The sequence below is a fragment of the Juglans microcarpa x Juglans regia genome, chromosome 3D (genome assembly GCF_004785595.1).
Source record: "Juglans microcarpa x Juglans regia isolate MS1-56 chromosome 3D, Jm3101_v1.0, whole genome shotgun sequence".
Lineage (NCBI taxonomy): Eukaryota > Viridiplantae > Streptophyta > Magnoliopsida > Fagales > Juglandaceae > Juglans > Juglans microcarpa x Juglans regia.
The window spans coordinates 3931065-3947584 of NC_054598.1; the positions used below are offsets into that span (position 1 = coordinate 3931065).

General features: G+C 31.4%; 2 protein-coding genes across 2 annotated transcripts; both read right to left on the reverse strand.

Moving 5' to 3' along the window:
- Positions 1 to 730: 730 nt before the first annotated feature.
- Positions 731 to 1519, reverse strand: LOC121254212. Its single transcript, XM_041154175.1, has one exon. The coding sequence runs from the start codon at positions 1517 to 1519 to the stop codon at positions 731 to 733; it is 789 nt and encodes a 262-aa protein (XP_041010109.1).
- Positions 1520 to 9247: 7728 nt separating this feature from the next.
- LOC121255569 (histone H4) lies at positions 9248 to 9735 on the reverse strand. The gene has a single exon (XM_041155941.1). The coding sequence runs from the start codon at positions 9687 to 9689 to the stop codon at positions 9378 to 9380; it is 312 nt and encodes a 103-aa protein (XP_041011875.1). The 5' UTR covers positions 9690 to 9735; the 3' UTR covers positions 9248 to 9377.
- Between the last annotated feature and the right edge of the window lie 6785 nt (positions 9736 to 16520).

Below are 16520 nucleotides of genomic sequence, written 5' to 3' on the forward strand. Positions count from 1 at the left end.
GGGGTTCGATTTTCCTAGCTTTTTTTTTTTTTGTTTTTTTTAATTCCCATTATTTTAGCTTACTTTCCAAACTTCGATTTTCCTTTATTTTCTCTAGAAAATTTGAAGTGATGGAGTGAGGATACTTTCAAGTTATGTCTGTAATAGTGAGCGCTGGTTAAATTTGAAAATTCAGGAAAGAGATTGTATAGAGATTGTGCATTTATCCATGAATTCAAAATTTGCTCTGTTTGTATTGGTTGATGTTGGATTTTGATCAGATTGTATAGGGATAGTGGGATTTGTAAGGTTTTTTTTTTTTATCTGTTTGTACATGATTCGGGTTATCATTACCTACTTCCAATATCGTGTCAGGTCGGCCCATAGCAAATTGTGCCGCTTTTATGCCTGGTCGGTTCGAGTCGGGCCAAAACATGGAGCGGGTTGGTCGAGTTGCAGCCCTAGTAGAGACCAACTCGATCAGGGTTATATATCATAATTTTTATTCACTTCTATTCCCACCTAACAATACAAAACAATTATATAAACTATCATTTCAATTAATTTAAAAAAAAAACTATAATTATAAATTTATAATAATTAGGAGCTGGACGCTATGATCAACCATGGTCCGGCACTGTACAAGATCTTCCCTTCTACGTAAAGTAATAGAGACTCGTAATTATGGTATCCGTCCTGATCATGTCTGCATCCAACTTTTAACTGGAGTCAAGCATATATATGACAACTTTCACGCATGTGGAATGCAAAACGACGCCGTTACGGCGACGCTAGCATGGTCCTTGCAGCTCAGTGCTTTTAGCAACCTCCAGGACCCTTTGCCGGAGCTCTGATTCACTGGAAACAGTGTGGACGGAGGATTATTCCGAACCTGTCGGTTCTTTATGTCACTAAGCTCCATCTCAGGAGGAAACTTCACCATCCCGAACATGAAAAAGTACCGCCGAGGCTTCCCAGCCTTTTTGAGCACCGTATCGGACTTTCCCTGCACGCTTTTCGCCGATGAGTTTTTCTCTATTTCCGGTGCGGTTGAGATCATAGAGTTTGAACTTCGGTGCAGTTTTTTATAATCCAAAGAGCGGCTGTTCCTCATGATCAGCTCCGGGTTTGAACCACTGTTTGATCGAGTTACGGGCCTTTGTAGCTTGGACAACGAGTCTGATCGTCGACGAAAAGTGGTTTTATTTGTTTGGCTTTCTTCGGTACTGGTGGAAGCTTTGGGAATTTGATGGGAGGCCGGAGTAGGAAAATATTGCTCTTTGATGGCTATGAGTTTTCCACAAAAGAAGATGTCGTCGGCTGGACACATCTGATCGGAACTGAAGTCGCTGAAGAACTCGAAGAAATCCGGCGTCTCAGAGCGCGATCGTGGGGTGTGGCTGGAAGAGTACTCTTCATCTTCGTTGTTGGGTTTGAGTGGAAGGTCGCAGAGAGAAAGTGCCTCCTCTGCTTCTTCCAATTCTTCCGCTCCTTCTTGATCTTCTTCTTCAAGATGAGGATTCTTTAGGTGATCTCCCATATTTCGGGGATAAGGAGCGTTAGATGGGAAGGGAGAATAACGTTAAAGGACTACCTTGCAAACTGTGAAGAGATCAAAGGGAATGTATAAAAAGAAAACTCGAAGAGAGAGAGAGAGAGATCAGAGAGATGGAGATTGGGGAGGTATATATGTGTGGTTTGTCTTGGAGAAGAGATGAACTTAATTGGAAAAATCCGGCTTTAACTTCCTTCCTATATATCTTCTTGGTATCACAGATTTTGATCTTTTCTTTATGGATGTATTTGGAGTTTATGTATGTCTTTGGAGTCCGTATAAAGCGAGATATATATATATATATATTTTTTTTTTAATTTTCAATTCTTTTTCTGATCACAAATGCTTTTCCTTCGTCGATGGCTTCTAGAAGAAAGAGAAAAAATATGACAAAGGCAGGCATCTAGAAACACAAAGACAGAGAAATTGGATCTGCTATGAAAGAGATAGAGAGAGAGAGAAGTATAGGAAATTAAATTCGAGTGTGCATGACGGCTTAAGATATTTCAATTTTAGGAACTTCCTAATGCAAATTATGCTTCTGGAGGTCTTGTGCATGGCCGGGCGGCCACAAAATACCCTCAATATATGATCACAGCTTGCCTGTCGTCGTCGTCAACACGACCGGCTGTACGCGGTACGTACGTAGAGGACTGGTTTTACTTTTTTAAAGAGCTCTTGCTTACAATTTCACCATAAACATGAGTCATGCATATACATATTGTATCGCCCCCGGCCATTAATGTTTCCTTATCAACTTGGAGGATGAGCGTTACTTTTCATCTTAGAGGGGGTCGAAAAACTTTATCGGCAACTTTGCAACAAACAACTGCTGCATGATATAATTAGAGGGAACTCTAAGGGTGTGTTTGGCAAGTGAGACTATTCCTTACTTTACTATTAATTTTTACCTACTTTTTTACTATTCATTACTTTTTACCTATTTTTTAATATTTTATTATTACTTTTTCACTACTATTCACAAACATTCTCAACACTTCTCAAGTATTCTCACTCTCCAAACGTAGCCTTAAATTTTGTGTCTGCTAATAATAAATTTATATCGAACTACAAGGAGAGTGTTGTTTCTTTTTATCTTAGAGGGGATGAAAAACTTTATCATCCACATTTTTCCTTACAACCAACATCGAATTAGTGGCAACTTTAATATCGGGCACTTGATAATTTCATAAGAAATATTTTTTTTTTTTAATTTCTTAAATTTATTATCTTTAATCATACCTACTAATATAATGCATTTAATTTTGAGTGGTTATGAAATTTCTTAAATCAGCAACTTAAGATGTGTAACGTGTTAGACCACTCTCATTAGAATAATCAAAGCTAAACTCAAGTTTTAGCTAATATATATGAGATGAAATATTTGACTTTAGCTATTTCATTCACATCAAATTCTCATATTGGATTATTCATTTATTCATTATATAATAATAAAATAATATGATATGAATTTGACTTTAGTTATTCCATTTATATCAAATCTTCATATTAAATTATCTATTTATTCATTATATAGTAATAAAATAATTTTTATTTTATTTTTTTAATTATTAATTTATTTAATTTTATCATATTTTACCATTCTACCTATTTATTTAATTTTAATTAGACCCTTTTTTTTCCTTTATAGATTTCAGTAGAAAGAGAAAAAGCCAAATGAGAGAGATGAAATAATAGTTATAAACAACTGATTTGGTAGTGCTACATTACACATCCAAATATGACCAAAAGTTTAGACTTACTGTAACTAAAGTCTATCTTTTTAGAATTTACCTAATCCAATGCTGTAGTTTTTATGTCCTAATAGCTATTTCAATTTGAAGTAATTTTTTAGAATTTAGCTAATCTATTGAGGATGCTGATTTTAGATTAAATATTAATTAATTAATAATATAAAACAGATAATTAAATATATATATATATATTTTTTCATTAGCTTAAATTTATTAGACAAGTAAAAATTATATATATATATATATATATATAATATATCATAGCAGAGGTCTAATTCTAAACTTCTAATTATATATGTATATATGGATTTAAATTGAATTAATGGTTGTGATGCATGGGTAACTCAATTTCTTCCGTTGCTGTTGCATTTTATATGAAAGAGAGTCTGACAATAATTAAACGAGAATGGTTATTTCTAAGCATCGTGCTAATTATAGGCTGAACTTGGCGTAATCAGATGAAGTGTTGACGCTGATCAAGCCACTCCAATCTCTTGGGTTAACTCAAAGAAAAATGATAAACACCCAATACTTTTCATAAAATATTTCACAATCAAATTTTAAAATGAGGGATATTATTGTAAAATACTTTATAAAAATAACACTATTTTATAAAAATACTCTTATTTTATATCTTATTGTGAAAGTATTGTGTTTGCATCATTACTCAGTCAAAAAGATCTCTCTTCCCTTTTTTTAGGCGTTATAATGAATATCGGGGCCCCTATTTATATCGTTTGGTTGCGGTTCACGTCCTTTACCGGTAATTACAGTGTTGAAAATCTTGTAGGATTCTAGAGGAAGCAGGAGACATTAATGTAGGCAGGTCTTGTAAAAGGGACCCGTATCCGTAAGCTACTGAATTTAGAGACCCTATTTTCTTTGCTTTTTTAATTTTCGTGTTCTCTTTATGCCCAATTAATTACAAGGATTCTCATATTTTACTCCTCAAATAGTGATAAATGCAAGTAATCTAGATAGATGATATAAAGAATTGTAGCTTTAGCTAAAAAAGAACACAACAAAAAAAGCAAAACAAACACCAAAACAAAGGTTGTTTGATTGATCCATGCGACTGAAAGGTCTAGGAAATGGGTTTTGGTCTGACCCAGAAGAGTTAATTCCCACGCAGAAAGATGTAGCCCAGAGATTAGACGAGATGATTAGTTTTTGAGAAATTTCCAACCTACTTCAGCTCCAAAGTCATCAAATTAATTATTATTCAGAAATGGAAGGATCCACAAAAGTCGGTTGTTCCGCCATAGCCATCTTTAGATGCAGATTCATTTTACTTGTCAATGACCCCTGCGTGAACAAGACAAGACAAGACTCCACGGCGAGAAACATCGTCGGATTTTTCATTAGCTCTCTTCGATTTGCACTTGTTTTCTCACGATTTTCAAAGGCAAATTAATACATGTAGGCCCCGTTTGAATTGAAATGTAATTCCAACTCCTATCATCTCATTTCATATTATATAATTATTATAATTTTATTTAAATTTTTACAAAAAAATATAATAAACAATTTAATTTTTTCAAATCTTAAAATAAAAATAATATTTTATTCAACTCATCTAAAATTATCTAATTCAAACACATTATCTAAATGCACCGGACTCTTCTCCACGCTCATGGGAGGAAGTTTGCTTTGGTCTGCACTACGGAAGACTCGATGTTGCCAATTATCCGTAAAGAAGGTCCAGCAACTTATTTCACAAGGAACCTTTGGAAAGGTAAAAGGGCAAACGACGCAAACAACGACACAAGTTACCAACGGTAGTATTAACCTCTTAAGATTTTCATAACAAATCAGTGTTACTTCGCTTTCTAACGGCTATAGTCATATTAATTCTCAAATGTCACTACTTTCAAAAAATTAAAATAAATACACAAGAAGAGAGCCTGTCGTTTCACACGCGGATTCCAATGTTTACTTTCGACTACTCTAATGCTGAGAAATAGTGTCACTTAAGTATTGATGAAACGTATAGCCATGTAAAACAGAGTTTTATGATCTCATATATTCCAATCACATAAGGATAAGGAGAGAAGTTGATTACAAGATTTTTTGGCGTCATTATAGAAGAAAGGGAAAGTTTCCCAAACCCATTAGACTATAGGCAATTGTCAAGTCTAAAATTTGGTTAGAATTTTAATCTTTGACTATAACATTAATTTTTAGTCAAGTAAATCTATATTAGACTAGCCATCTTAAAGTCAAAATAATAATATAATATTATATATTTTAATAATATTTGATATATATATATTTTTTTTTTGGTAAATACACTTCATATATTTTTTTCTTCAACCTAATTATTCAATAAATACATTTTGTCAACCTTTCACACCCAATAATTACATATACAAAGATGCCAACCTTTCTTCCACCCAACTCTTCAAAGAGTTGATACTGTCACAGGGAAAGATGAATTCATCATATCCAGAATTATACATTAAAGGCTCAGAATCTGTTCTGGATAAGATTTATTTACATTTATTTCATAGGAACATGCCTTTAGTGCTCATATTTACTTCATCTCAACTTGAAGATCTTCAGTCATCTAAATATACCAAGGAAATATTATTAGTGACATAAATTGAGCACCGCCAGAATCAAAGATCCTACCTTAACCAGTTCATATAGAAGCATTGCCATATTAATAAACAATATTTCCAAAGACTCTGTTTTACAAGGCTATGCCAATAAATAAATATGGTGCTTGAAACACGGCTGTGGATGGTGTAATAAAAGCAAAATTTACATTTTGCAACCTCAGATACCCTTCTTTTTCAATTTGCTCCCTGAACTACCAAAACTATCCATTCGCATTCTAAACTACCAAGTTATGACAATTTGCATAATCAATTAAGTTTTGACCGTTACCTATATGCCATGTATCATATTTTTCATCGATATTAAATAATAATCAGATCTTCAATAAGGAGAAAATTGTCAAAATTTGGTTGTTTAGAAGTTATCTCTTACATGCATTTATGCACAAAACCCATAATTCCAAACCAATGGAAGCATCAATTTGGAAAGGACATTCAATTTCTTAACTCTTTTATTTTTATTAACAGTTAAAGTCAACTAGCTGTCTTAATAGATCCACAAGAAAATCAACATTTCAACTCAAAACAGACCAATAGTGTTATGTAATTAATACCTAGCTAAGAGCACTCTTACTGGATTAGCCAAAGTTAAAGGATATTTTTTTATGAATGTAAGAAAAATTTGACTTTTAGATATTCCATTCATATAAATCTCCATATTGGAATAGCTATTTTTTTATTATATAACAATAAAATAATATAAGATGAATTTGGTTTTGGTTAGTCACATCAAATTTCTACATTAGATTATACATTTATTCATTATATAACAATGAATAACTAATAATTTCAAAAATATTTAATTTTTTTAATTATTAATTTATTTTATTTTATCATATTTTACTATTCTACTTATTATATATTAATTAATAATCACATTCTTATTAAATTAATATATTACTAACTTAAATTAATATACCAATTGTGATAAAATATATGATGGAAAGAAAGGGAGAGAGAAATAATTAATAAAATATGTATTTGATGTATGTATAGTAACCTTCAAATTTGGAAAAAATTTTGAAAGTCACTGTAGCTAAATTCTAAATATTTGAAATTTAGCTAATCCATTGTAAGCATATTTTACTCTCTAATAGTTAAATATTCAATAGATTTAACTTTTAGCTAATCCAATAAGAGTGCTCTAAGCAATAGAGCCTGAAGGGGCATCAGAATTCAGCAATGAAATTGAACTGCTGCAACTCCTTGAAGTTCAGCCAAGGCTTCCCCCAAATATTGGCTTCATAAACTTTCTTCTTCCCACCATCTGTTGCCTCCAGTGTTATATAGTACATTGTTCCAGAAACCACATGTTGTTTTGCCTCCACTACCCTCCCAAACTCCACAAGTCGACCACCTCTTTGTTGATTTCTTCCGTAGTTTTGGCCCTAATTTCATTAATTTCCTCCTCTCATTGTCATTGTCTCTTTCTTAAGGTGGTGTGGGACTCAACAAATATCAGAAATCTTGGGACGATGGGAACTAGGAAAATCAGAAATTCAAGAAATTTCCAAGAATACGAAAAGAAGAGGGAGCGAAGAGGGAGAGAAGAGCGAGGGTTTTCAACTTTCCAAGCTTCCAGCACGAAGAAAGAAGAGAATAAAGTGCAAAGAGAAAAGTGATGAAAAGAATAAAATAAGAGTTTGTTCCTTCTACAATCACTCGCCAAGAATAGCTAGGGAGAAGAATTCACTGTAGCTCAAAGCTAACAAAATATGCCTTTGGTGAGTTCAATTAGAGATTTTAATTCAGAAAAATGTAAAATTTAGACTTGAACTTGGTAATGACTAGTTCATTGACAATACTCTAGTGGCCATTTCCAAGATTTCCATGAAAAATGCTGCATTTCATTTCAATATTTCTTCCAAACCGATTCTACGCTTTCCATAAAACTCATTTCTTAAGTTTTGTATAATAACGGTGGATTTCATATCCATTTCGACAATTTAAGCTATTTCTCATATTTCACTTTGATTATGGTAAATTTCATTTTGAGATTTCTCCCCAACTCTTTCGACGACACTAGATATATAATCTAGGGTGCAACTACTATACCGTCCCAACTTGATCGCTAGGCGGTAAAAAGTTTTTTTTTTCTTTTTTGTTTTCACATTTTTCTAACATATTTAAATATATTTAAAAAAATATATATATATCAATATATTTAAAATCACTTTCTTAATCACTAAATAAAAAAAAAATTAATCAATGGTCAAATAGAGATATTAAAATAAGTGGACATCGTAGTGTTTTCCTATAATCTGTTGTTGGTTTTTTTTCCAAGATAAAAAGGTAAGGTTCGGTGTTCTTGTTCACCGTCTGTGGCTTTACTGTTGAGCTGAAGGCGATTTCGGTGAAGACCACAAACAAATCTTCACCGTTATATAGCTAGGTTTGGTGCCTTCAGCTCGCGGCCAGGAAAACAAATCTTCACCGAAACCTTCACAGTTTGTGGCTTTAATGCTAGAAAAAAGTAAGGTTCGGTGTACGTGTTCTTCAATCTCATATTTTCCCAGGAAATGAGATTTCGGTTGTGTTTAGATATTGAAATGATTTGAGTTAAGTTAAAATAATAAAATATTATTTTTTAATATTATTATTATTTTAAAATTTAAAAAAATTGTAATAATAAAGTAAGATAAATTAAGATAACTTAAGATTTCATTTGGATTATCAGTTCATCTCAACTTATTATTACATTTTTTTTAAATTTCAATATAAAACATAATAAACAATTCAATTTTTTAAAATTTAAAAATAATAATAATATTAAAAAATAATATTTTAATAATATTTTATCATTTCATCTCAACTAATTTCAATATTCAATCACGGCCTTATAGTTACAAACGAAGCCGAAGATCTGTGAAATCTAAAGAGATTTCAACTGCTGTTGTACGAAAACAAAAAATTTTAAATTCCCCGCCCGCCCAAAACAGATTTCATCTGCTGTTGTTGCCTTTAATGAAAGGCGATCGTTTCATTTAAGAAATTGATTTTCAATACTTTACTTCATTTTATTTTCATTGCTCGATTGTAGTTGATTTAAATAAAATAAATTTCTACGAATTTCTTGTATAGCTTTTGTATATATACCATCTACATTTAGTTTTTGCCTATCCTAATCTTCAATAAAATTTTGTTTACGTAAAAAATTATAGCGCACCTCAGATTTGAAGGAATTTTTAGTTTTTCCAGGCAGTCAATACCTAACTACACATTTGAGAAACAACGCCACCTTTTCCTTTTCCCAAACACTTTCTCGGAAACCAAACAACAGCAAGTATCTAACTTTAGATAACATCTCGAGAGATTCAAGACACTTTCGCAGAGAATAATACGAACTTAAATAGTGATGTTGGTTCATTTCTCGATTCAGTGACATGTCAACAAATTAAGCCCGATACAATGAACCCCCAATTTTAATTGACCCTAATTCTAAGCCATCTAATCACAGGAACTCAAACCTCCTTAGCCCCCAAAGCCGTAGAGGGTTCTGCCCTGCCGCTTCAAGGCATAGACGACGTCCATGGCGGTTACAGTCTTGCGGCGAGCATGCTCTGTGTAGGTAACGGCGTCGCGGATCACGTTCTCGAGGAAGATCTTGAGAACGCCACGGGTCTCCTCGTAGATGAGGCCGCTGATGCGCTTGACTCCACCACGCCTCGCGAGTCGTCGGATAGCGGGCTTGGTGATGCCCTGGATGTTGTCCCTCAGTACCTTACGGTGCCGTTTCGCACCTCCCTTTCCCAATCCCTTGCCTCCCTTCCCTCTTCCTGACATCTTCTGCTACTTGCTCTCTATTCTGCGTCTTTTCGGTATTTGCAGTGAAGATTGAAGGTTTTTATAGGGGGCGATGTGCTGTGGTGGCCGTTGGATGAGGCATTAATCCGCGTGACCAATAAGTATTGAATGTGATTGGAGGGAAATGATTTTGGCGGATTGGCCCGGCTAAAAATATTTTGAATGTTGAATATAACCGAGCGCAAAATTTGCCCGAATTTCGGGCCTTTGATCATCTTATCTGGACTACCAACGGGTAATTATAACAATTTTCATTCCAGGCCCAATAAGCTTAAGGGCCCAAAACCCCAACCCATCTACTCAGAATAATACCACGACGGTGCCAACGGCCTTCGGCCCAATGGCAGCAACTCTTGCGTATATGACGAATACCCGTTATGTTTAGTTATTGGAGATTGGGGGACTTGATTAAATTACTAAATATATTATGTAGTATGTTATTTAAAAAAATGAGATTTATTATTAAAACAACTTTTCACGTAGGTCCCAAATTTGTCCCTTTTTTTAAAAATAAGTGCGCAAATCTTACGCACTCTATTACTTTAGAATAATTTTATTTTCAAGTCAATGTATAGAATATACATAATAAAACACTTATATGAAATAATTTGATTTTGAATATAAGTTTTAAAATTTAAATCTCATAAATCAAAATTTATCATTTAAATGATGTGGATGGTTCACACCAACTAGATAATAAAATGACTTATTACTGGATGAGAAAATCTATTTAGCACGCATATTTTTTAGAGAGTAGCTTTGCAACGGTCGGGCTAATAAACGGAGAATAGCAGCCCTCTATTCACTACTTGCCACGTAAGGAAATACATTATAAGAGAAATAGACTCCATTACACATAAACACTTCCAAGCAAAAGCAGCCCTCATTGACTTCGCCCAAGAGCACTTCGTGTTTTCATCTCTTCCTCTTCCTTGCTGAGCCTGTCTTCCACCGCTACCATCTTAATCCACCACCCAAGCCCAAACTTCAAGATCATGCATCTTCTTTGTGGTGAATAAATCTCAAAGAAACTTCCATAATTCTTGTTGTCTTCTACTTTCTATAGAACATATCCACATGATCCACATATTGCAGTAAATATTTTTTTCTGTACAATTATGATACAATATAATACATGATTAATGAATATTCAATATTTCTCCAAGCTATATCAGAATCCTATACCAATTGTAAGAGTTCGTTATGTTTCACATTTTTTCCTAAATGCATTTAATTTGTGTTCATATCTTGCAAAATTATAGGAGCCTAAACTATTGAAGCAGACCCCTAAACCAAAAATTATAGCTTGTATGCATAAATTTGAAAGACCAAAGAAAGGGGGCTGATGAGAGAGATGAGAAAGACCCACAACTGACTGCAAATGCAAATTTAATAAATTTATTTTAGTAGATGCAAATTTGGTTTAGCGGTCGAGATCTCACAGCCAAAAAAAGGAGACCCCTTACAACTATTGGTAAAGTAGTTGGCTGGAAATCGACCCCTCGCAACAAATAAATTGTATTAAAAAATCAAAAACCTAAAAAACTACTGGTAAAGTAGAAAAATAGTGAGAATCAATTTAGTTTAGGGGTGGAGATCTCCCAGTTTTCTATGGAAATTAAGCTCCATCCGTGCCACCAATTGGTTCAAGTTGCTGTCGGGATGAGTGTGGGGTCGAGATACGAGCTCCATCGGGGGGTCGAGTTGTCGCCAGGACGAGTGTGGAGGTCGAGATCTTTGTTTGGGAATGTGATAAGAGTGGAAGACGAAGAAGTGAGGGAGGCACAGGAGGGCTATTTGGGGTCTCTAATCGAGTGTAGGCAAATGCAGATTAATTAAAATAAAAGGTTTACGTGGCGCCCAACTATTAGAGGCTTGTTTATTGAAGACAAGCAGCGGACCGGTTTACAAGTATTCTCTATCTTTTAACATACCCAATACACCACGGATGTGAAAACCTTTTAAGTTAGCTATGCTAAAAAATGATTGATTTTTTTTTTTTTAAGTTATAATGTGTCTTGGTGTGTTGCACACCAAACCTTTTTTTTTTTGTAGCAAAAGCTGTGTATGTATTTCATTACCTTGGGAGAGATACATGCATACTTTAAAATTTTAAATGCAGAGGTGGCTAATGAAAATGGGGGGACCAATTTGGAGCATTCATGTTAACATAATAATTATGGTGCATGTCCATGATCGATATGGACATCCATCATTTTGTAAAGCGACGTAATCATTATTATCCATTCATATCAACATCCATCCCTCGTTTTGAGTTGATTTTCAGGGGCTTCATTTTTATTGTATTGTATTTAACTTTTTTTAATTTAATATGCTCGGATGTGATCATTTTTATTAATATGTTGGTTCAAATTTAGCTGTTTTGAGTTCGGCAAAATAATTAAAGAGAAAATGTTAAATATACAAACAAATTATATAAAAATAAACTCTTAAATTGGTGTGACTTCACGTGATGCGTTAGATCTATTTTACATTATAAGTAACTTTACAATCTAATATATTGCATCAAGTCACGTCAGTTTGAATATTTACTTTTGTGTAACTCCTTTGTGACTAAAGGTAAATAATTCAAAATGAACTACTATAAATACAAACAGATTACAAAAAAGTAAACTTATAAATTGACGTTGCTTCACGTATTGTGTTAGATCCATTTTAGTTTGTAATACAATAAACTAACGTATTGTATTGAATCACGTCAGTTTGTAAAATTTACTTTTGTGTAATCTATTTGTGACTAAAGTATTTTCTATTAAAATAATACAATAAAAAATAACTAAACCACTACAAGTCTGGCAAAACGATGCATTTTAATAAATTAGAAGTAACTGAAAATTACTTCTTGTGGTGTATATGTGTCTTTTTAATGCCTAAAAATTATAAATATAAATTATTTACAATTGTTTGATGAATTATTTGGTCTAATCTCAGATAAAATTTAAATATCATATGAGCCATACAATTTCCAAATTTTTAACAGAATAAACAAATAGAGACATTTAATAACGTGTCTATTTTTTCCCCATCCGAATCATTTACTTCAAATAAACGATTAGAGAGAATCTCTATTCAAATATTATAATATGAATATTGGAAGTCCAAAAAAAAAAAATCCTTAACAAATATCATTAGTCGGGTTAAAAGCCCATATATAATTTTAAGAAGTTGAAATTCACATACAAAAAATTATACACCTACAATAATAATATGCAAATTAAATTACTAAATATTTATATTATCTAAAAATTACAATAAAATTAAAACAAAACAAAAGGAACATATGAAATTGTAGGACAAGAAGGATAGGATGAAAGCATGAAAGAAAACGGGTTGGGTCAAAGAGCCATTCTACGTATTATTTATACACCGCTCATCATACTTAATTTTTTTTTTTAATTTATATTTATTTTTGTTTTATTCTTACTAAATTAAATGAATTAGTAATTTTTCTGAGTATCGGCCAACCACTTTAGTGTTTGTTTCATATTCCTTTTCGAGAATGAGAACTAGTTGGACGTGCACGCCACTATACTTCTTCATTAAGTTTTGCTAAATCTATGCAATTGTCACTATGATTAAAAGCATTAAGTGTAAAATGGGTTGGACGTGTAGTCTTATTTATTTATTTATTGCTATACCAAGGCTATATTACAATTTAGTGATTTACTTTACTTTACAAAAATAAGAATTTATTAATAAATAAATAAAAATGAATCTTAATGATTAGAGAATCTTAAGGCGTGGCATTTAGGGTACGTTTGGAATTTAAACTCCTCTAAACTCATCTCAACTTATTATTACAATTTTTTCAAATTCCAATATAAAATATAATAAACAATTCAATTTTTTCAAATTTCAAAATAATAATAATATTAAAAAATAATATTCTAATAATATTTTATCATCTCAACTCAACTTAGTTCAACATCCAAACACAGTCTTAATCATCATGTTTGAAGCTTCGTGCTTATTTCGGGGGAGCATGGAATATTGTATAGTCCAAATTACAATTACGAAATAATGGTACATGGTCAAAATGTACACTTTACAGCATTTTTATTGGCTTGATCAAAGTTGAAGGATAGTTAAAATTTAGATAGTTAGTGCCAAAAATACTCCACATTAGATTAGGTATCTCTAAAATAATTTAGACTTTTTGCTACAGTAGTTGACCAAAGATGAAGAACCATAATTGATTCATCAAATATTAAAATATTAATTTCTCATAATAATTAGTATTAATATTTAATAATTAATAATTAATAATAGAGAACTATTATTAATAATTAATAATTATTAATGTATTAATATATCTTTTTTATATTTTTTAAAATTATTTTAACATGATAAAAAATTAAGAAAAAGATTGATTTGACATGACAGTCAAATGGAGCGGCGCTGCACCGCTCTTTTTGAAATTTCTCTCTTTTAAGGCCCAAAGGGTCTTTCCCACCACCTTTATGAATTTACATTCTTTATTTCACGCATGAATAGTACTAAGAAGGATAAATTTTAGGTATTATTTTTTCAAAAATAAGGATTTATTATTAAAAAAATAATTTTATAAAATAAGTTTTTGAGACTTATATACTATATCATTGTATTTAACATTAAAATTTTTAGATAAATAATATTTATAATCTTAAAATACGCAAACACAGTACAATTACTTTAAAAAATTGAGCAAATATGAAATACATATACAAAAATTAATTTTTAACAATGAACCCTATTATTTTTTTAAAGATTTGTGTGACGCCTGGGTACTCCAAAATTGTATGTAGCATTACAATCGTAGTATAAAATTTTTAGCTATATTAAATCATATTAATTTATGATTTAGCTATAAATTTTTTTTATAAAAATAAAATTATAAACTAATATAGATTCATGTAATACGTTCGATCTATTTTAAAATAAACATAGAGTTACAATTTGACGTAATATATTAAATCATATTAATTTATGATTCTAGTTTATGAAACTTTTTTTTATTGTTAAAGTATTTCTTAAAATTTTAAAAATATTTTAGAACATTTTATTTTTAAATAGAAGAGCCATTTTAATTTTCAAATAGTGTTCGGTGGATTAGCTCTTGATGTGGTACAGAGACGTAGATAAAAGTAAAGCAGTTAACAGTTAATATTCTGTATTTAATATATTTTGTTAGATGTCACTTTAAATAACTTAATATGTCTATAGTTAAATAAATAATCGCTGAAAATTTTCAGATCGAGATGACAAAATATAACATTCTCAAAAGGTAATAAAAGACAGATATTTTCCGATTATTTTAAGTAAAGATTACTAAAATATTAAATTGCCTTTTTGAAAAGATCAATTTTAAACTACGTTTGAATGTTAAATTGAATTGAGTTGAGATGATCAAATATTGTTAAAATATTATTATTATTTTAAAATTTAAAAAAATTAAATTATTTATTATATTTTATATTAAAATTTAAAAAGATTATAACGATGAATTGAGATTATTGAGTTTGGTTTAGTTTTCAAACATTAGCTTAAATTATTTAAAGAATTTAAAAATTCACATCAACACGTTATATATTCCCATTCCCTTTACACCTTAAAATTCGTGCATGAACCTCGACTAAGTAACAAAAACTCTACGTGACTATTAATTAATCAAATAGAGTAATATAATAATTTAAGACTATTATTTAGGTCTGAATTGGATGGTAAAATAAAATAAAATAGTTTTAAACGAATTTAATAAAATAATATTTTATAATATTTTTATTATTTAAAAAATTAAAAAATTAAATTATTTATTATATTCTGTATAAAAATATTAAAAAATTATAATAATAAAATAAGATGAAATGAAAATATTTTTCGATTAAAAAATATTATAGTTATAAATAAATTATATAAAAATAAATATATAAATTGATATAATTTGATATAATATATGAAATTATAAAATTATTTTTATTAAAAAAGTAGATGTAATAAGTTTTATAAAATTACTTTAATTTATAAATTTAATTTTAATAATCTCTGTTTTCAATAGCTTACTAAATAAATGACTCTCGGAGACCACCGAAAAGAGAGGAAAATAAAAAGAACGCTGTGAGCATTACAATTACACGTCCTTTCAGCGTACGTTAACCACGTCATGGGACGTCTGTTCTCGACCAGGACACGGAAGGAATTCCAACCCCACTCGCCACACGTAAACAAAAACAAAAGTACTCGCTCCTTCTAACACACTTTTCAATCAATAAAATAGTGGGCGGAGCAGCCGAGATACCGTGGTGTATGTACGAAGCACTTGAGTTGGGCTCAAACGCCGAGCCTGAAATGCCACAAAAAGCATACGGAGGTCGGAGCAGCCAGCAGGCAGGCAGGAAGGCAGACACGGAATGTGGGCCATTTATTTAAACAAAACCGAGGTGGCATGTGGGGTTCGGTGGGACCATTTACTTCTTAAAAATAAATAAATGCGCGGCCGTGGTATATAAGAGGGAGCCACAGATGGCCCACCCTTGGGTTAATTTGATAGGAAAGGTACGCGTGGTCCCGTAGAGGCCATTCATGCAAGAAAAGAAAAATGCGAGTTTCCTCTTAAAAAGTGTCTTAAAAGTGTATTTAGTACATTTTTTTTTAATTTCTTACAAATTTATTACTAACGAATTTGTATATTTATTTATTATTTAATATTTAAAAAAAAAAAACAAAAAACAAAATGAACGAGAGTCACTTTTGAAGTACCTAACATCACCCCTCATCCAATATTGAAATGAAGAAAACACGATATGAATGGAG

What these genes read in the sequence shown, in the direction of transcription:
- LOC121254212 (XM_041154175.1), bottom strand. Translation starts at nt 1,519, where the DNA reads ATGGGAGATCACCTAAAGAATCCTCATCTTGAAGAAGAAGATCAAGAA.
- LOC121255569 (XM_041155941.1), bottom strand. Translation starts at nt 9,689, where the DNA reads ATGTCAGGAAGAGGGAAGGGAGGCAAGGGATTGGGAAAGGGAGGTGCG.